A 21,571-nucleotide genomic window follows, 5' to 3' on the forward strand; every position below is an offset into this window, starting at 1 on the left:
CCACCAAGCCACCGGATCTGACCCATGGACACTGCAGGGAACCCCAGACAGGCTCCCCTCTTGCCTCGCACCACCCACACACCACTCTGAAACACGGCGGAGGGGCGTTTTTTTTGTTTTTTGTTTTTTTTTTAAACTGTGAATCCAGAGGAGAGGGGAGAAAGCTTTAGGAGCGGCTCCCACCCCCCGCACAATCCCATTGGCCGGTTTCTGGCCACAAACTGGCCAATGGAAGCTGCCTGTTTCAATAACAGGCAGCCACCAGAGCACATGGCTGCAGCCTGTACAGGGTGGGGCAGGCAGGAAGGCTGATTCAGGGACAGCACTGGCTGGTAAGTCTCTTGGCAGAACCTACCTCTGGCACCCCAGTCCCACCCTTCCCCAACCCTCTGCCCCCCACCACACATACCCAAATCATCTGCCACCATCCTGTACCCATATCCCCTACCAGATCTGGCACCCCATCTCCTGCTCCAAATCACAGTCTCCTCTGGCCCTAGCTCACAAACCAAATCCCTGCACCCTAGTCCAGTGCCCCAGATCGCAACTGCCTCCTTATCCCAAGCTCCCTTCTGCACCCAACCTGCATCCCAAATAGGGTTGCCAGGTGTGTGGTATTGAACCGGACAGTTAGGTATTTTCGCCTCCTGTCTGGTAAAAATGTTCAGAAAATACTTTCTGATTTTTTTCCCGGTCAGGAGGTGAAAATCCGGGGCTGTCTGGCTCAATGCGGAGGTAGCCTGGCAACCCTAGTGCTTTACCGGGTTCTGCAGGGGAGCTGTGCAGCCCAATGCAGAGAGGCAAGATGGCAGGCAGTTGCTGACAGCTTGTTAGGGCCAAAAAGCCTCCCATGTGGTTTTTAAACTGGCCACAGTGATTTTTTTTTTTTTGCTTAACAACTCTCGGGGAACGCTTTTTTTCCCCCCCTTTGTTCAACAAACTTTTTCCTGGCATGGTTTAGTAGTTGTTGTTCAGTATTTTTTCTGAAACCATCTGGCAAACCTAATCCCAGACCCTGCACCTTCTCTATTAATATCCTGGAAGAGTGTGGTCCTTGACCACTTTCCAAATTCTAGGAGTGGCTCCCTGTCAAAAATTATTGTCCACCCCTGCTTTAGACTGTTTTGGAAAGTACTATACTACACATCCAAAGAGTATGTATATATTGTGGAACTGCATCCTTTCTAACACTAATTTAAATACATGTAAACTTAGCTGTGATATACAGCACTCCAATTTTGAGAGGGCACAATCCTACAAAGCACCAGGGGCCGGATTTTCAAAAGTATTTAGGTATCTAAAGACGCAGATAGGCACCTAGTAAGGCTTTCAGAAATGCCCATGCCCCTCACTCCTATTTAAATTAACAGGAGTTAAGCACCTACTAGGACTTTTACAAGCACCTAGGAACCTATCTGCATCTATATGCACCTAAATACCTCTTAAAATCTGGGCCAGAGAGCCCTCAGCTGCAGTGTCTCACCACATCAAGTCCACAGTAAATAATATCTGCTGAGAACAGTGTTGTGAACAAACACCAAGGGCTACTTCCTCAGATTACATAAATTGGCCCACAATATTGAAATCACTGGGGAGGCAGTGCGGCCTAGTGGCTGGGACACTAACCTAGGACTTGGAGACCAGGCTACAATTTCCTGCTCCAGCCCAGATTTCCCTGTGTCATGTTGGGTAACGTAGCCTCTCTGTCTCAGCTTCCCTATCTGTAAAATGGGGATAATGGCAATGTTCGACCTTCCAGGGTCATTGTGAGGAGAAACACAGGAAAGACTGTAAGATATATGAATACCTTAGATTGAGTTCTAATCCTGATTTTACCAGGTAACCGTAGGTAAATCACTTTTTCTGTCTGTGCCTCTGATTGCTTTTCACGCTCTTTGTCTCTCTTTTTTCTATTTAGATTAGAAACTCTCTGGGGGCAGGGATTCTCTCTTACTGTGTGTTCGTGCAGTGTCTCATTCAGCGGGGCCCAATCTCAGTTGAGGTCTCTCAGCAGTATCATGCAAATAATTAATAAGAACCGCCCCACCCCATATCCCCATGAAAGAGCTAGGAAGAGAAGCTATTCATGGATCTTCAGTATCGGTTCCATTTGGACTCACCTCCATTTACAGATATAAGGGCACTTGTGAGGGCTTGGCTGGTGTCATCACCCAGGGTAATGTTTACACAGTAGGTTCCAGGCTCATTGAAGGCTCTTCTTATGGTCAGTAAGCACTGATCTGTTACTTCAACAGGGTTACATACCACACCGAGGGACTCCTGGCATGTGGGGTCAGAGACTATTGTACAGGCATCTGTAGGAAGACTGGGGCACGTGTGAGAGAGAAAATGAATGAACAAGGAGGCCAACAGACTTGCTGGGCCCCTGGGAAAAGTAGGAGGGAGCCCTGGCTCTGTGCTCCTGGAAGGGATGGGGCCTCAGGCACAAGATGCCTGTTTGGAGCATGTCATGGCATGGCCCCTCTCCCCTCCAGCCTTTAGTGCTGCCTGGAGTGTGCTTCATAGCACTCTGTTGACGATTTAAAGGGCCTGGGGCTCCAGCCACTGCCGCTGCTCCTGCAGTAGTAGCTAGGGATGTTAAGCAGTGGTTAATTGGCTAAAAGAGTAGTCGATGGAATTTCCACTGACTACTCAATTAGTCGATAAGGAAGGGCAGTTTCAGTGCTCACTCACAGGTCACACCAGATCTCAGCACAACCTACTGCTGCCCCTCTGCATTTTTAAAGGGACAGGAAAGCCGGCATGAGAGAATGCTGGCTGAATCCCGGGTCCCTATAAAAACCCAGAGCAGCGGGGGGGGGGGGGGGGGGGGGGTAGCGAGTAGTTGATAGTGCTGCTATCTGATAAGCTCCTGCTTATTGGGTAGTTGACTAGTCGACTACTTGTTTACATCCTTAGTAGTGGCAGCGGTGGCCAGGAGCCCTGGGCCCTTTTGAATTGCCAAGCCCCAGAGGCAACTGCCCCATTTACTCCCCCTGCATTGTAGGGCCTCTGAAGGAATATCATTACTGATCCAATTCATAGATTCATTGGGCCTAAGTCTCTCTTCTGTGAGACCTGTTTTTATGCTGGTGCAACTCTGCTGCAATCAGTGATGTTAAACCTCAGACTTCCCTGCACCCCTTTCTGACATGACTGCAGGTGGGGGGACTGAAGCCTGAGGCCTGACTCCCTGGGGAAGGGGGAAGCTCAAGTCCCATCATCCCTGCCATGTGGGACCAAAGCTGAAGCCTAATGGCTTCAGCTTCAACCCCTGAAGGTGGGGCACAGGTTTCAGCCCTGGACCCCAGCAAGTCTAAGCCAGCCCTGCTGACCCCATTAAAACAAAATCACAAACCGCTTAGAAGTCCTGACCCACAGTTTGAGAACCTCTGTGTTAGACCAATATAAAACTGGCCCCATAGCCTTACTCTTCCATTAAATTAGCTGTTTGGCATATCCCTCACCATTAAATTACCTGTTTGGCATATCCCTCACCATTTTCTGACTACAGAGGCCTTTGCATTTTCCCCACTTCACTTCTGCAAGTATACATCATTGCAGAACTATGTTTGGCGTCATTCAGACTTAGCTGATATAACAGTACCAGCAATTACACTCATTTGTCAAAGCACAGAAGCACCAGCCCCCTAAGTTGATAAAAATCTATTCATTTCTGGTCACCAGGCATACAATGTAAATCCTTTGGAGATTCTTAAATGTGCTAGTACATGTGGCAGGAATGTCTTGCTAGTTTTAGGATTACTTTCAAAGCGATTATTTCCCAGTTATGTTGCCAAGACTCATCAGCACCTCTCAGTCTCCTCAGATCCTTTCCAGTGGCAAAGAGTATTAATGAAATGCTCTTCGCAGTTAGGGAATTCCCTTGATACAAGTTTTTATTCCAAATGTCAAAAAACTTTTGGCTAGGAAACTTCCTCCCTGTTTGAGCAAGCCACTTCTCCTTTTAGCGTGAGTGCTGAAGTCCTCCATCTTTGCCTGGAGAACAGCGAATTGCTTCTGTCCACCAACTAGTTCTACTAGTTTTTGCTTAGGCATGTCATTTGGGTCTGATGCCAAAGAACCTGGCAACAATTTCTTTTGATCTAAAACTCACAAATGATACTTACATTATTTTAATTTCAGTCAACCCAGCAGTTACCAGTTATTGTTCATGCAGCTGCATATGAATGTGGATAGCATTCTAGTTACGTACAAGTACCTAATTTTTAAAAAAGGGAAATTAGTGAATACACTTACCTCCCTTGGCACGTAACAACAAAATCAATCAGGGAGTTTTCACCTTGAGCCACTGTCACCTGGACATTTGTCATCTGAATAATGTTCACCTGAAGGATTCCCTCTAAGGGAGGAAAGAGCCCCATCAACCAGTTAGGTTACTTAGTCAATGACATGACACAGGTTGGACCTCCCTGGTCCGGTACCCGTGGGACCTGACTGGTCCTGGTTGAGGGATTTTGTCGGACCAGGGGAGGTCATATTTGGCTCCCCTGCTACTGGCCTCGCTCAGCCCTGGACCAGCCACCAGCCTCCTTCCCGGTTCCCCCTTGCCACCAGCCTTGCTGCCTTGCCGGTTCCCCCACCTCCTTCTCTGCTATGCTGGGCAGTCCAGCTCCCTGTGCGCCAGGCTCCTGGCCCCTCTCGGCAGCCCTGCTGTGGTGTGCTGAGCTCCTAGCCCCACTGGGCAGCCCTGCTGTGGCACGCTGAACTCCTGGCCCTGCTGCGTTGTGCGTAACTGCCCAGTTGCGATGTGCCAGGCAGACCAGCTGAGGGGAACCCAGCCACCAGCCCTCCACCAGGACTCTCTGTTCCTGGAACACCTGTGGTCCTTCCGGCTGACAGATGTTGCTGGACCAGGGAGTTCCAGATTACAGAGGTCCAACCTGTACAACTAAAACAGTCCACTTAGAATCATAGGTCTATATTTGAATTATCCTGACTGGGTCTGAACTCTACACATTTAAAACTCAATAAGCGATTTGTTAATGATCAGCTCAGGTCTGGTCTCTTTACTATGCTCCAGCCTACCCCTTCAAAAGTTGTTGGAAATTTTAAGACGTTATAATACACATAATCCTGCACTTTATACTGGATTGTTGCCCTCCTTTCTAATTTGTGACAAACTCGCTCAAATCCTCCACTGGTCATTTCTTTTGAGTTTAACAAGTAGGTAGACCAGATTGTAAAAAATCAAACTATGTCAACTGGTAGAATAGGTCCTTATTGTTTCTTCTTGTGGTGTTAACACAATAGATAGCATGGAAACTGAACAAAGAAAGCAGTCCCTATGCATTCAGTACCATATCAACTGATTTTCCTATTGTCTTTTTTGGTTTAGGCACTTACCTACAATGGAGATAGTCGTTTTATAATGTCCATATCTGTAAATATTGCAGCCTGCATTGGGAATGTATTCCATTACTCCAGCACTGGTGGGAGAGTCCAGATTAGAGGGTGGTTTAGTAGTTACTGTTGGATTGAATGGGGGAAAGAAAGATATTGCTAGTTACGCTGCTTAGAAAATATTTTGCACAATGTATGTTATGGAGGCAAAATTTAAGTGGATTACTTTATTTCACCCCACCAACAAAAGGAAGTGAAATGATTAAAAAAATAGGGTTTTGCCCTTCTGCTAAATGCACAGTGAGTAAATAAGTGATGCAGTTTATCTCAAAGAGATCTCTGCTAAACTGAAAGAAAATCTGCTTGCTCCAGTGTTCTGCAGAGCTGGGCAAGAGGAGGTATTTGGATTTCAAATCCCTAGGCTGGTAGGAGATGCAGAAGTAGCATACATGAGATGGGAAAAGGAATTTGTCTCAGCTCACAGGCGATTAAATATGGAATTCAGCCTTCTACATAGAATGAATTAGCCACTCTTCTCTTTTGTCTTTTCTTCTTTTTTTGAACTGCTGCTACTGTTAATCATGTCTATTCCAGCTCCCCTGCAGGAACTTTCACTATGGGTACGTCTAGACTACATGGCTCCGTCGATGGAGCCATGTAAAGTAGTTTACTCGGCATAGTCAAAGAAGCGGGGATTTAAATAATCCCCGTTTAATTAATATAAAAATGGCCACCACGCTGTGCCAACGATCAGCTGATCTGACACAGTGCGGTAGTCTAGTGACAGTATGCCTCGTGAAACGAGGTTTACCGGAGCAGTTGACATAGGTTTCCTTTGTCAACCACGCAGCGTCTAGATTACCGTGCTGTGTCGGATCAGCTGATCGTCAGCACAGCGTGGTGGCCTTTTTTATTTTAACGAAGTGGGGATTATTTAAATCCCTGCTTCTTTGACTATGCCAAGTAAACTACTTTACATGGCTCCATTGATGGAGCCATGTAGTCTAGACGCACTCTATGTTATCAGACCTGTTCCAGATATATTGTGACATATATAAAAAAAACCTTCCATTGTCTTTGTCTGTTTCTTGTTGCATACAATATAGGTTTTACATTGTACTTGTCCGTGAGATGTGTCATTTTATGCTCATAGGCTACGTCTACACTGGCATGATTTTCTGGAAATGCTTTTAACGGAAAAGTTTTCCGTTAAAAGCATTTTCGGAAAAGAGCGTCTAGATTGGCAGGACGCTTTTCCGCAAAAGCACTTTTTGCGGAAAAGCTTCCATGGCCAATCTAGACGTGCTTTTCCTCAAAAAAGCCCCAATCGCCATTTTCGCGATCGGGGCTTTTTTGCAGAAAACAACTCTCTGCTGTCTACACTGGCCCTTTTGTGCAAAAGTTTTTCGGAAAAAGACCTTTGTTCGAACGGGAGCAGCATAATATTTCCGCAAAAGCACTGACAATCTTACATGAGATCATCAGTGCTTTTGCGGAAATTCAAGCGGCCAGTGTAGACAGCTGGCAAGTTTTTCCGCAAAAGCAGATGATTTTGCGGAAAAACTTGCCAGTCTAGACACAGCCATAGTGTTTATGCTGTTTGGGTATTTGTATATACAAGTGTGCTTTGCTCTGTGATGTGAAGTTCATCCACTGGTTTGAGTTCACAAAGTTGTGTTCATCAAAGCCCTGGTCCACCCATCAGAATCAACTGAAAGACTCCCACTGACTTCAGTGGGGGATGGACTGAGCCCTAAGTTATTACATGGGTCATTCAGGGATATTTGGTATCAGTTAGGCAGAAAGTGGGGCTATCTCCATTTGCATGGCAATGCACCATTCTCTTCCAAGAGGTGTTGAAAACAGTCAATGTGCACATTGTCAGCACTAACTGTATGGGGTAACTATATGGGGAAACTAAGTTTAGTGCTTAAGTTTAGTAGTTTCCTCATATGGGGAAACTAAGTTTAGTGCTTTAGCAGTTCTACTCAGCACAGTGATTAGTTTAGCTAAAGAATACTAAATAAGCCTAACTAGTAAGCTTTCAATAAGCATTTCTTTATTTTTATTCAAATCCAAACAAGCCAGTAGTAGGCTAGAATCACTGCTACAACCTCTTTTCACTGTTCTGATGGTTAAAAGGGACCCCAAAAGCTGCATTAAAAAGCCCCCTAGAGAGTCCCTTTTATAGAGGGCGACTCCTTCTAAGTCAGTGGTCACCAACCAGTAGATTGGGATCTACTGGTAGATTTTGGAGCCTCTGATCTTGACTGGTTTGGCCAAGAGTCTATCAAGTGCAGCACTTCAGCTGCCTCCACCCCTACTGCTGCGCATCTCCTGCCTTTTGCTTTGGAGCTGCCTCCACCCACCCCTGGGAGCCTCCTGCTTGCTGTGCAGGGCAGGGGAGGGAGAAGAGGGGTGCTGATGTCAAGGTGCCCCCCTCCCACCCTGTATCCTATCCCCGCAGAACAGAGAGGGGAAACAACAGGGCTTGGGATGGAGGGAGTCTGCTGGCTGCTTTGGGGAGTGGTGCAGGGCCAGGGCAGGGGTGAGCCCTAGGAGCCACCTGAGGTAAGCAGTTCCAAGCTGCAGCCTACATCCTGAAATCATACCACAGTCATGAACCCCCTCCTGCACTCCATGCATCTGCCCTAGTGCCGGGCACCCCTGCATCCAAACACCCTCCTCAAGCCTGCACCTAGAACCCTCTAGTACCCCAACTGCCTGCCCCAAGCTCAGCTCAGAACCCCTCTTGCACTCCAAATCCCTTAACCCAAGACCAGAGCCTGCACCCCAACCCTCTTCCCCAACCTGGTGAAAGTAAGGGAAGATAGGGAGGAAGGGAGGATGGAGTGATCAGGGGTGAACCTTGGAAAAGGGGCACAAAGGAGGCGGGGACAGGGTATTTGGGTTTCAGGTAGATCTTGGGTTGCACTTAAATTCAAAAAGTGATCTCGTGCTTAAAAAGATTGGAGACCACTGCTCTAAGTGATATAGAGCCAGCACAGAGCAGTGATGGGCAACCAAGGCTAGTGAGTGGGCTGCATGAGTGGCCCTCCTTCATTTCAGTGGGCTGCAAGATTGTTGTAATCATGCTAACTGTGCTTACATACCTACAATTTGCAGGGTGTGTTGATGGAACCACAGCAGCATTTTGTTTGGATTCAGAGGGAGCACATGCCTCTCACAACGTTATGTGCAAGCAGCCCGTGCCTCATTTCACATGCTCTTGCTTTACATGCATGTGTTTTTGTAATACCAGTAGAAGGAAAACTACGTAGACAAAAACCAGCAGACTTCTGGCAATCTTGTGCATGGGCAAGGGTAAACATATAGAACCCCAATGGGCCAAACGTGGCCCTTGGGACATAGGTTGCCCATCACTGACATAAAGGCACTAAGCCACTTCTCTCCTAGCTACTAACATAAGGAATATGTCAGAGGGGAGGCATGACTTAAGAGTCATCTGTTCTGGATATGGCTGACAGAACAGCATCTTCAGGCCAAGGGCAACTGGGGAGGCTTATATAAGAGGAACTGAGGACCAGCCCCCAGATTAAGGAGCCACAAAAGTGGTATGAAGACCTCTTTGCCCCCTTCCCTCTTTGGTGAGTGCCACCCAGCTAGACCAGACATTCTGCGTGCACTATTTGGTCTGTACTTTTTTTTTTCACCCTGCCCCCATCCTCTCCACACTTGCCGCTGTTCTGTGCCAACCAAATTTTTATTTAAGGAAACGGGGATTGGATGTTGTGACTCGATGCTGGGGGTTTGCCACTGATGTCCCAACTGGAAAGGGAGGACAGCGCTCTGTGTCTTAAGGGGGGGCGGTCAGAAGGAAAGGGGAACAAGCTGAGCATGCAGACAAAGCAACAGGCTGCAGACCCTTCCTCAAACTGGTGCTGTGAGGAAACTGTGTGAGGTTAGTAGGAGCAAACGAGCTCCTGACATTGTGAATCAAGCTGTAAAAATAATGGAGAATTATTAGTAGAAAAATGTTTCTTAACAGTCTACCCAGGAAGAGATATAAACTTACAGGCAGGAGTGGTCCACTCAGTTTTGTTTTCACTACTGGTTGAGTTTTGAGTTGTTGCCCCTGTAAAAAGATCATTGTGATAAATGTGAGCGCCAAAAATACAACAGCAGTATAATTACCTTTGATTTGGTTTAAAGGCTCATTCTGGCACAGTGCTGCATTAGTTTGTGTGACTCACACACATTTGTAGGCCATCCAGCAGCAATTCCAGGCCCTTGGGCAGAGCAGCCAGTGGCCCCACGCACACACAAACTGCGCCCGTGTGGACATGTTCCCCTTGACATTTGGGCAATGCTGCACCTGCCGTGGTTGGTGTCCAGCAAGCTGCCAGCTCTGCTGCTGGAGCCCACTTTGCTGGGTTAGGGTTGCCAGGTGTCCGGTATTCACCCAGACAGTTCGTTATTTTTGCCTCCTGGCCGGTAAAAACATTCAGGGTATGTCTGCACTACCACCCTAGTTCGAGCTAGGGTGGTAATGTAGGCAACTGGAGTTGCAAATGAAGCCCGGGATTTGAATTTCCCGGGCTTCATTTGCATATTGCCGGGTGCCGCCATTTTTAAATGTCCGCTAGTGCGGACTCCGTGCCGTGCGGCTACACGCGGCACGGACTAGGTAGTTCAGACTAGGCTTCCTATTCCGAACTACCGTTACTCCTCGGAAGCCTAATCCTTGGAAGCCTAATCCGAACTACCTAGTCCGTGCCGCGTGTAGTCGCGCGACACGGAGTCCGCACTAGCGGACATTTAAAAATGGCGGTGCCCGGCAATATGCAAATGAAGCCCGGGAAATTCAAATCCCGGGCTTCATTTGCAACTCCGGTTGCCTACATTACCACCCTAGTTCGAACTAGGGTGATAGTGTAGACATACCCTCAGAGAATACTGGACACCTAAAACGTCCAGTATTTTCTGATTCTTTCCCTGGCCAGGAGGTGAAAATGCCAGGCACCTGGCAACCCTACAAACACTCAGCACCCGGCCTCCCCCTCCCGAGCCCTCCTCCTGGCTCCCACCACCCCAACCCCCCGACCCTAGCCCCCATGCTTACCCTGGTTCCGCAAGGCTGCTGGTACAAAATGGCTGCCGACCAGAGGGAAACAATGCTCTAATGATTTTTTTTTTGCTCAACAACTTTGGTCTCTCCCCCCCCCCCCCCCTTTTTTTCCTTCAACAGAATTTTTTCCCGGTGTTTTTTGGGGGGGCTGGGGGTAGGGGGTGTTCGGTATTTTTGTTTCAACCATCTGGCAACCCTAGATGGCATAGCCAGGGCTTCCTCATGCTTGCCTGGTGTAATCATGCAAACCCAAAGATCCTTGCATCTCTGAGGCCCCAGCCCTGCTCACTCCATCCCCTGTCCCTCCATTGCTCGCTCTCCCCTACCTCACTCACTTTCACCAGGCTGGGGCAGGAGGTTGAGGTATGGGAGAGGGTGGGAGGGAGTTTGGGTGCAGGAGAGGGTGTGGGCTCTGGAAGAAGGTGCAGGCTCTGTGCTGGAGCAGGAGGCTGGGGTGCTGGAGGGGGTGCTTATCTCGGCACACCACTCAGGCAGTGATTACTAGACAGGGGACCAGCAGGGCTCTGCACACCACTGCCCACAGAACCCCCACAGATCCAACTGGCCACAGTTCCTGGCCAATAGGAGCTGCGGCATTGGCGCTCAGGGTAGGGGAAGCATGTGGAGACCCCCCTACCAGGAGCTGCAGTGATGTGCCATGCTGCACACTGCTCCCAGAAGTGGCTGGCAGTGAGAATGGGCAGGAAGACTGCCTTAGCCGTGCTGCAGTGACAGCAGCAACAGGAGCATCTGGGGGCTCCCAAACCCTTTTAAAGCACCTGGGCCCATGGGCAATTGCCGGCTTTGTCCCCCTTTTCCCTGCCATCAGCAGGCCTGCATATTTGGTTCCTCTCACTAAAAATACCCACATACAACAATCTGATCTACACTAAAAAATTAGGTCAGCTAAACTATGTGGAAAAATCCACACCCATTAGCAGCATAGTTAAGCCAATCTAAGTCCCCTTGTAGATAGCACTAGATCAACAGAAGAATTCTCCTGTCAGCCTAACTGCTGCCTCTAGGGCTACGTCTAGACTTCAAGCCTCTCTCGAAAGAGGCTTTTTCGAAAGATACTTTCGAAAAAGCTTCTTTCGAAAAGAGCATCTAGACTACAATCAGTACTTTTGAAAAAGCAAGTTGCTTTTTCGAAAGAGAGCACCCAGGCAGTCTGGATGCTCTCTTTTGAAAAAGCACAGTTTGCATTAGATAGCACCTTTTTTCGAAAGAGCACTTTCGAGAAAAGGCGTTATTCCTTGTGAAATGAGGAGTACTGCCATCGAAAGAAAAGCCGCGTTCTTTCGATTTAATTTCGAAAGAACGGCTGTAGTCTAGACGCAGGTGAAGTTTTTTAAAACCCCACAGTCTAGACACAGCCTAGGGGAGGTGCATTGCCTATGTCGAGGGGAGACTTCTTCCCATCTGTATAGGCAGTGTCTACACTGAAGTGCTACAGAGGCGCAGCTGCAGCGCTGCGGTTGTCCCACTGTAGTGTTTTACAGTCCCATCTGTCTCTAAGCAAGGGAAGGTAGACCTGCAAAATATGGGCAGATAAAAATGCTTGTTTAAGCATCTCAAATCAATAACAGAATAAATGTGAAAATTACAGATTTAGTTTTGTTCTTAAAGTAGATGCTTATCTATTAATCCACACTGAATTGAAATATAAGGGGGAAATTGTGAAAAATGTTGACCTTTTTTCCCCCCATTTTTTTGTTTGAGAGTCATCATCTGTTTGAAAACATGCTGTTGACCTTTTAAAATTTGACGTGTGCTGACCAGCTCCACTTTATACTGCAATGCCAGTAGCTTTATAACAGTGGTTCCCAATCTTTTTTATACCGTGGACCAGCAAACCCATTCACAAACTTTTAGTGGACTCGTAACATTTTATTTGCATGTTTGCATATTTATTATGCAAATAATGAGTGTGCAAATAAAATGTTACCATTGCCAAAAGCCCTGGCCTCTAGAGCCCCCAGTGCCAGCCCTAACCCCTAGAGCCTGTTTATTCCCCAGCTGCTTTCTTGTCTCCTATCATCAGAATTGGGGAGACTTGTCGGCAGATATACTCTGTGTAGCCAGGGAGAAGTTCACACAGAAAATTGATATTTGCTACAAATTATTTTGGATGATTTACTGGAATGAATTAACTCACAGGGATGTGGGGAAAATTCCAGTGACGTCTTCACTGCCTGCCTGCCCTGATTCTGGCAAGAGCTTGTCTTCCCTGGATGTAGGGCTGCCAGATGGTTTAACCAAAAATACCAAACCACGCCACCCCCAAAAGGAGCCAGGAAAAAAATTCTGTTGAGAAAAAAAGGGGGAAGACCAAAGTTGTTGAGGAAAAAAAAGGACCCCGACAGCAGTTATTAAGCAAAAAAAAAAAAAGTTTTTTAAATAAAAAATCAGCATGGCCCCTTTAAGAAGAGGCTTTTTTGCCAGCAACCATTTTGTTTTTCTGTTCCAGCCACAAGACAAGCCCCTGTGGAACCAGTTATACAGGGGGTGGGAGGTGGGGCGGTTGCTGAGTGTGTCGTAGGGTTACCAGATGTCTGGTATTTTCGCCTCCTACCAGGGAAAATAAAACAGAAAATACCGGACATTTTAGGTGTCCGGTATTTTCTGAATTTTTTTACCAGACAGGAGGCGAAAATACCGGACTGTCCAGGTCAATACCGGACATCTGGCAATCCTACCTGTATTCTTTGGGACAGAGCTGCCCTAGCCCCAGCCGCTGGAGCTGCTGCAGCCTGCCACACAGCTCCTCCAGCCCCAGCTGCTATGCTGCTCCTCTGGCTCCAGCAACTGGAGTAGCAGCTTGCTACCCACCATGCAGCTCCTTCGGCCCCGGCCTCCAGAGCCGCTTCAGCCCAGCAGCCAGCAGTCCGCTTCAGCCCAGCAGCCAGCCAGTGGACTGCGGCCTGGCGGTTGGGAATCGCTGCTTTATAACAGTCAAAGTTGGAGGCAAAACTTTGTGCATATAAAACTGTTATAAGATTATAAATCAGTAACTGAACACTGGGTGATGTCTTGGATAAACTGACAGTCAAAAATCTTACAAGTGTGGCTCTCGCTCATACTCATCTCTTTCTCTGTAAGTGGGCTAAGTGCTGCTACATGGGATAGTAAAGTACTCCCAGTAGGTGTGTGGGTTATATTAGATAAATGAAAATCCCTTTATACCTGTAACTTTGGACTACATATTCATCCTGTTATTGATTCAGACTTTTAAGTGTGTGTTGTGTTTACAAAAGCTGTGTAGCCCTAACTTTGATGATCGGAAAGTTTTTAAAGGTATGTAATTTTTATTAGTTTATTTCCTAATATATTTATTGACTAACAGTCTCTTACCTGGGGAGGTAGGAAGCGGTGGGGTAGGTGTTGCTGGCCCACAAGGTACAGGTATAATAGCCTGGACAGTCAAATTCAGGCTGAAGTTTCCCTGCAGAGTGTAAGTGTGAGTTGAAATAGGGCTGTTAGATATAAATATGCCACTGCCATCTCCATAACCCCATGTGTAGGAGATAGCAGAATTGTTAAGATAGTGGCTGGGATCATGGATCTTGACATCAAATGTAATAGGTGAGTCCTTGATGAAGACAGAATCTGAGGCATTGCGGTCATTCTTCTGGGACAGGTTTACATATAAAGGAATCTTGTCTGCAGGAGAAATTAAAGCAAGTGAATCAGGTATGTACAGATGCAAATAACAGACTGATTCACAGCCCTCAGACTGCAAAGATCACAGTGTAAAACACAAGCCTGCATCATGTTAAGTGTCAGGCTTCATTTCTTTATTACGGGTTTCTTCTTCTCTAACTTGCTTTTTAATAATAAAATGAAACAAAGCAACCAGGGAGAGAGCCATGTACATCTAACGAAGACCCTATATTTATAGTAATCTAGAGGTTCCTGTCCCATTAATATTGTGATATACAGTACCTGCCAGTTAGCGCAACCTGATGCATGGAGAAAACAAAACCTTTGCTTTTCAATAGCATCTTTATCACATCAATTGTGTTTCTAAAGGACCTATTGTACTTTCCTCCCCCTTCCATCAATACAAAAGAGGAGAAAAAAACCTTGAAATGCTATTCGTTAAAGGGGGGAGGGGTTAGTGAATTTGGGTTAGGGGACATTATCTGACATCATCCTGCAACCACTGGAGTCAATGACAAAACTCCTGTGGACTTCAATGGGGCCACCTGTGGTGAAAGATGCCACTCAACATGAGCAAGGGTGTTGGAACGTGGCCCTTCATGAATAAGACTCTTCCCATTTGCCATTGTTTTGTCTTCAACTGTCTAAATGAGAATGAGGTTTAGTGAGCAAGTTTCATATTCAGTGTGCAAGGATCAGACTATCTGTTCCAGTGGTGAAAAAATGATCGCTTGGTTGAACTGCTGCAGTGGGTGCTTTTAGGTTGATGTTGGTGAGGTACTTAAATTTAAGAAGCTTCAGGGGGTAGCCGAGTTAGTCTGTACAGGATAAACTTAAAAAAACAACAAATGGTCTGGTAGCACTTTATAGACTAAAAAACATGTATATGGTATCATGAGCTTTCGTGGGCATAGCCCACTTCTTCAGATGACTGGAGTTGACCGGTCATCTGAAGAAGTGGGCTGTGCCCACAAAAGCTCATGATACCATCTACATGTTTTGTTAGTCTATAAAGTGCTACCAGACAATTTGTTGTTTTTTAAGTTTAAATTTAAGAGACACCTGGGATGAAGGGATAGAACTTATCCCTGGGATAGGTTAGCCAGTCTCATCCAGAGACGAGTGATGAATTTCATCCAGAGAAAGGGTCAGAAAGTCCCTCCAATTTCTTTCCTTTGGAATTTTAGTACTACAGATGCATGTGGAATACAGACAGAATAAAGAACCATTTTGCATTATGTCCATAAATTTCAGCTTAGATTCAGATTCTGTATGAAAGATAAGTTAGTTTACATGCACCACAGATTTCTGCTGCTTATTCAAATATTTCAGAAAAAGAACCATAAGTAGACATTAATCCCAAATTTTATTTGGGACAAATCAATTCAGATGCTGTAACAGAGATAAACAGTATTCTCAATAAGCTTCTGGATAAATATCATTCGTATAATTCATTTCCATGCCTACTTATATATTTTTAGTGTTAATATCTGTACTCAAGGCCAAATTTTGCAACTATTTCTTAACAAGTCTGCTAAGGTGTTCAGGGTATTTACTAGACCCTATAATAACACATTATGGTTATTGTTGCTTGTGCAGTTTGCCCTGGGTATCTACTAGAAATTTCATATGAGAGTTAAAATCATCTGTTGTTCCAGTCCCTTCTTACATCCCTCCCCACTCTCCCAGATAGCACTTTAGTTGCATTTATGAAAAATCTTCACTACAAATACTGCCAAGTTGTGGTTTATTACAGAAGACTCACCTGTCACAACATAGATGACACTTGCTGTTGCAACTGGAACATATGTTCGATGACCTCTTCTGTAAACGGACACCATCATCATCTGCTTGCCAAGGGTGATATTTGTTGTGTTGATGGAAACAAGTGCTGAAGAGCCTCCAGTTTTTTGGTAGTACTGGCCTGTGAACAGCACATGAACTCATATTTTCCTCTTGTGACCAGTGAGAAGTTTTATAAAAAGAAGCAGCATTTCTGTTAAATTGTTCTAAAACAAAAGTGTATTTCATGCTCATCCTTCGTTTGTGTGAAATGTACTTTTCAAGTACATTTCATGTCATTGTTATGTTCCCCGCCCTTAGGTTTTTTTCTGAGTTTCAGCAAAGCAGGCAAAAACATTAGAAACATGTGCCTGCTCCCGTGGATCCAAGAAAGGGCATTTGCCAAAAAACCTTCATCACTCCAATACAACTAAATTAGATTCATGCCTAAAATAATTTTTCAGTCAAATTTAAGAGCCTAAGATTTACAGTGTAGTCAATAGCAGGAATGGGCCAATTATGACACACTCTGCCACTGGAAGTCACAGCCATGAGAGGAACAGAACTGTACTCAGCCAGCTTAGGAGTGCTGAAGCAAAATGCACATTAAACCTTCTTTCCAGAGGTGAAAAAGCCAGTCTAAGGAGCTACAGGTACAAGATCATTCTTAAAAAGTCCCAGAGGGATAACTGTGTTAGTCTGTAACTTTAAAAACAACAAGTAGTCCTTTGGCACCTCAGAGACTAACAAAAATATATCATGAGCCTTTGTGAGCAAAACTCACTTCTTCAGATGACCTTGAGTGGAGAAAAAAGGAAGACTATTAGAATTTATAACAGAAAAAAGAAGGGAGAGGAAAAAATGTACCTAACAAGTACTGGTATATTGACTGGTACATTTTTTCCTCTCCCTTCTTTTTCTGTGATAAATTCTGATAGTCCCCCTTTTTTCTCCACTCAAGCTCATCTGAAGAAGTGGGTATTGCTCTCAAAAGCTCATAGAATACTAGAACTGGAAGAGACTTCGAGAGGTCATTAAGTCCAGTCCCCTGTCCTTACAGCGGGACCAAGCACCATCTAGATCATCCTTGACAGATGTCTATCCAAACTGCTCTTAAATATCTCCAGTGATGGAGATTTCACAACTTCCCTAGAAAATTTATTCCAGTGTTTAACCACCCTGATAGTTAAGAAGTTTTTCCGAATGTCCAACCTATACTTCCCTTGCTGCAGTTAAGCCCATTGCTTCTTATCCTATCATCAATGGCCAAAGAGTACAATTTTTCTCCCTCCTCCTTGTAACACCCTCTTAGATACTTGACAACTGCTATCACGTCCCCTCTCAGTCTTCTCTTTTCTAAAAGAAACAAGCCCAGTTCTTTCAGTCTTCCCTCATAGCTCATGTTTTTTAGACCTTTAATCATTTTTGTTGCTCTTCTCTCGACCTTCTCCAGTTTCTCCACATCTTTCTTGAAATGTGGTGCCCAGAACTGGATATAATACTCCAATTGAGGCCTAATCAGCACAGAGTAGAGTGGAAGAATTATTTCTCATGTCTTGCCCACAACACTCCTGTTAATGCATCCCAGAATCATGGTTTTTTTTGAAACAGTATCACACTGTTGACTTATGTTTAGCTTGTGGCACTATGACCCCTAAATCTCTTTCTGCAGTATTCCTTCCTAAACAATCACTTCCCATTCTGTATGTGTGAAACTGATTGTTCTTTCTTAAGTGGAGTACTTTGCATTTGTCCTTATTAAACTTCATCCTATTTACCCTCATACCATTTCTCGAGTTTGTCCAGATCATTTTGAATTATGACCCTGTACTCCAAAGCACTTGCAGTCCCTCCCAGCATGGTATCATCTGCAAACTTAATAAGCGTATCCTCTATGCCAATATCTAAATCGTTGCTGAAGATATTGAACAGAACCAGTTCCAAAACTATGATACTAAATATATTTTTGTTAGGTGCCACAGGACTACTCAGTGTTTTTAAGATAACTGTGAAACTTCAGATTCTTACTTATTAGTGCTAATCACTAAATTATCTGGCTCTCCCACCCTCTTTGCCCTGAAGATTTCTTTTATATCTGAATTGCAATTGAGACAGAAGGTTTTTTTCAACAGTACATTTTCAGCCTTACAGAACATGTCATGGTAGTACATGACTTCCAAACCTCAGAGGAATTTAACAGAGCAGATGCTATTCTCACTGAGCAGCTTGGAATGTGTTTAGTATTCTCTCACTCAACAACTGCTGAATTCCTCTTTGGGAATTCTAATGCAAGGCATTTAGGGAAACAAGTTTGGACACAAAACCAAGATACATTTTACTGGACGCACCAAGTGTATGAAACAAATAGACAAAGTTCTTCCTTCTCCAGCCAGGATGATGAGGGAAAGGTCTCCCATCTGGGAACACATTATGGTTATTGTTGCTTGTGCAGTTTGCCCAGCCACAGTCATCAATCCACTTAGTCCAGTTGTAGACATACTGATCAGGAAAGTCTGAAGAATCTAGGTGTAGAAATAGATTATTAAGTGCCATATTTATTTATTTTTATGTGTTTTTATTTCAAAGTGGAATGTTTTCCCTTCTTTATTTCTGTGAAACTCATTTATGGGAACAGGGTGCCTCAAGCCTTGTCTACACTTACCAGGAGATTAGCGCTGTGGGGATCAATCTCCCAAGGGTCGATTTAGTGGGTTAGTAAAGACCCGTTAATTTAATCGCTGATCGCACTCTTGTCAACTCTGGTACTCCACCGGATCAAGAAGCATAAGGGGAGTCAACAGGAGAATTTCTTCTGTTGACCACCCACAGTGGTGACGCCACAGTAACTCAGTCTAAGGTACATCAACTCCAACCACATTATTCACGTAGCTGGAGTTGTGTACATTAGTTCGACATTGCCCCCTAGTGTAGATCTGACACATCCATTAACTTATCTTTACAATGACTCAGCGAGGCAGGGAAAGGAAATATTATTTCAATTTCATAGTAGACACTAAGGCACCGCATGCTTAATGGCTTGCTCGAACTCACACAGGAAATCTGTGCTAAAGCTGGACACAGAATGCAGATATCCTGTGTTCCAGTCCAGTGCTTTAACCACAAGACCCATTTTTCCTGGCACAGTATGTAAGTGCAAGCTTACGTTGTGCCCCGAGAAACTGTCTGGACTATTGTACATAACTAAATAACATGGACTGGCTTATGAAAAGATGTGGGAACCACATGCCTATGGATGACTCATGAAGGAACAAGATTGAAGACTTGAGGCGCCAGTCCTGCTTGTACTGAAGTCAATGAAAAATACCTACTAACTTCAGTGGAAATAATCACACCCAAAGAATTTACACCACCAAAGCAGTGCATTAATTACCATGTAAGCCACAATATTGCATTTCAAGCATGTTTGTAAATATGGATGGGTGGAGAGGGCATTTCACTACATCCTAATTCCTCTTTTCTTTCTAATTATAAGCCCAGGTATTTAGTGCTTTCTGTGTTTTTATTCTGATGAAAACATTTAGCTGTTTCCAAGAATTCAGTTGGCTCCCAGGGAAGATGCCAATTTAAGTTGTTGCTCCAAATTCTGCTGCCAGCCCCATGGGAGCATGCAGTTTCATTGAGGTCAGTGGGGTTGCACCTGCATTCTGGACCAATGGGAGTTACAACCATGAACCTCAAAGTAGAATTTGGCTTGCTTCTTATTTTTCTTTCTTTCTTTTTGTCAGAAGAGCCAATTGTGTCATTTTAAATCAAGTGCCATGTAAACTACTAGCACCACTAGAATCCAAAAAATATGTTTCTTCCCTGGAAAAGCTCAAAATGAGTAAGCATGGGACAGGTACCTGACATGCTTGTATTAAACTGCAAAGTCAGTAGATGCTATGCTATTAAAATAGTGAATGACATCTCTTGCAAGAGAAGTAGAAAGTGTTATTTAATATATCTAGACATTGTAACAAATGTCTGTTTCTCTCAAACTGCAGCAAAAACACTGGGTTTGTAACCTTTATTTTCCTCATTAAATGAGGGGTATAAAAAGTTTTTTGTTCTAAAAAGATCTTTTTTCTTGCTTTTTTTTTAAATTTTTGAAATATAAGGAACTAGCAGTTGAGGTCTATTGTTGACTAGGCAAAGTCATTTTTCATAGATTACACTTATAGGAAAGTTCAAGAAATTAAATATATGTAATAGTTTTTTTAGCAATGTGCTTGCAAAAGGGAAGTAAAATAACAGTTTTAAATTTGTGGGATTTGAACTTCAAACATTCTTCATTTTACTGAATAATTACCATACATAGTACATTTGAATCAGAAACTCTTAAAGCTTCCGTTACTCTTTGTGTAACTAATTTGAATTATTTTGAGATTTGTAACAGTAAACATTTTCTTTGCACCAAAATGACAGTTGAATAGGTGACTTGATTTTCAATTTTGTTAGCAAATATGTTTATGAACTCTAATCATAATAGTCAGGTCTTTTTTCTGATGAAAAACAAACATAATTATTTAAACCTTTCACCCAGCATATTACGGTGTAAAAATTAGTGCATTCAGCTAATTTAACTTGTTCATGCAAAATTTGGTATCTATAGTTCATTGCAAAGTATGATTTTATTTTGCACAAAGAAATCAACAAACAAACAAACTCTCTGAAATATATAATAGATAGATGTAAGATGTGTTCTTCCTTGGGAGGTAGCCATATAAAGATGTTTTTTAGTGAACTCTAAACTCTGTATTGAAGATTGTCAGGTTTATAAACTTGGTTAGAAAAACCCATGTTACTGATATAACATGCCTGTAGTCAGTCCAGCGATTGGCCAAACTTGCAAGCTGAGCTAAGCAGCAGTAGTTTTTCTGTGTTCCAGATTAAAACACTCCTTTTTGTAATGGGAGCAATCCATTTTAAAGTTCTTGGCCATTATATGTTGTGGGTGAAGATGGGTAAAAATAAGACAGTCGTCTTCTGAACAAGGTGCTTTTGTATGACACACAAATTATAGATTAATGTAGTGCTCAGCTTAACAGTGAGAGAACTATAGCCTGGAAGCAGAATGTTGATGGTTTCAAGTCCTTAGGCCACAAGTGCACCATGATCACCACCAGTAATATAAAGGTATAGTTGTTACCCACCATTCCTGCAGTTCCTGTCATATATTATGTTGCTGTCATTGTCTTCTTTCTGGCACCTGGGAAACTGTAGGATCACAGCAAAGGTCACATTTGATCCTACAAGAGCTGGGCTGTCAGAGGTCAGTCTGGCTTCCACCTTTCCTCCTAAAGAAATTGAAATGAGATTGTATTTCTACACCAGTCTCTTTTGAGTAGCTATTACTTACATCTGTGTACCATGTAAACAAGAACGTTTAAAATCAATCATACTACTCCTTTTAGAAAGGCTGCAAGAGACAGATCCCCATTGTGTAAACTAGTATCCCTCTATTGGCTGCAAAAAGAGTTACACCTATTTATGCTTGCTGAGATGATCCTAAGTGTCTTTCTCTCTCTTCTTACAACATACTGTGCTGTGTAGTAGTCAACTTCCTGAAGACATCCTTTTGACCCTCCGTTTAACCAGGATGCTCTTAATATCTAACCAGAGCAACAAAATTATAAACTTTTTACTTCAATAGTTTGGAGATCAGTTGGAAAT

General features: G+C 44.1%; 1 protein-coding gene across 2 annotated transcripts in view; it reads right to left on the bottom strand.

Annotated features, from left to right (window-relative positions):
• The window catches only part of GPNMB (glycoprotein nmb), a 42,096-nt gene that overhangs the window by 11,455 nt on the left and 9,070 nt on the right, over positions 1-21,571 (bottom strand). For both annotated transcript variants that reach the window (XM_075922212.1, XM_006138355.4), the window contains exons 3-10: positions 21,052-21,195; positions 18,247-18,420; positions 15,882-16,040; positions 13,808-14,116; positions 9,401-9,460; positions 5,368-5,490; positions 4,261-4,363; positions 2,121-2,326 (exon numbers count right to left, since the gene is read on the bottom strand). In XM_075922212.1, coding sequence (XP_075778327.1) covers positions 2,121-2,326; positions 4,261-4,363; positions 5,368-5,490; positions 9,401-9,460; positions 13,808-14,116; positions 15,882-16,040; positions 18,247-18,420; positions 21,052-21,195 — 1,278 coding nt within the window. The remainder of the gene's footprint in view (positions 1-2,120; positions 2,327-4,260; positions 4,364-5,367; positions 5,491-9,400; positions 9,461-13,807; positions 14,117-15,881; positions 16,041-18,246; positions 18,421-21,051; positions 21,196-21,571) is intronic.

Source organism: Pelodiscus sinensis, chromosome 2 (genome assembly GCF_049634645.1).
Source record: "Pelodiscus sinensis isolate JC-2024 chromosome 2, ASM4963464v1, whole genome shotgun sequence".
In the NCBI taxonomy this organism is placed as follows: Eukaryota; Metazoa; Chordata; order Testudines; family Trionychidae; genus Pelodiscus; species Pelodiscus sinensis.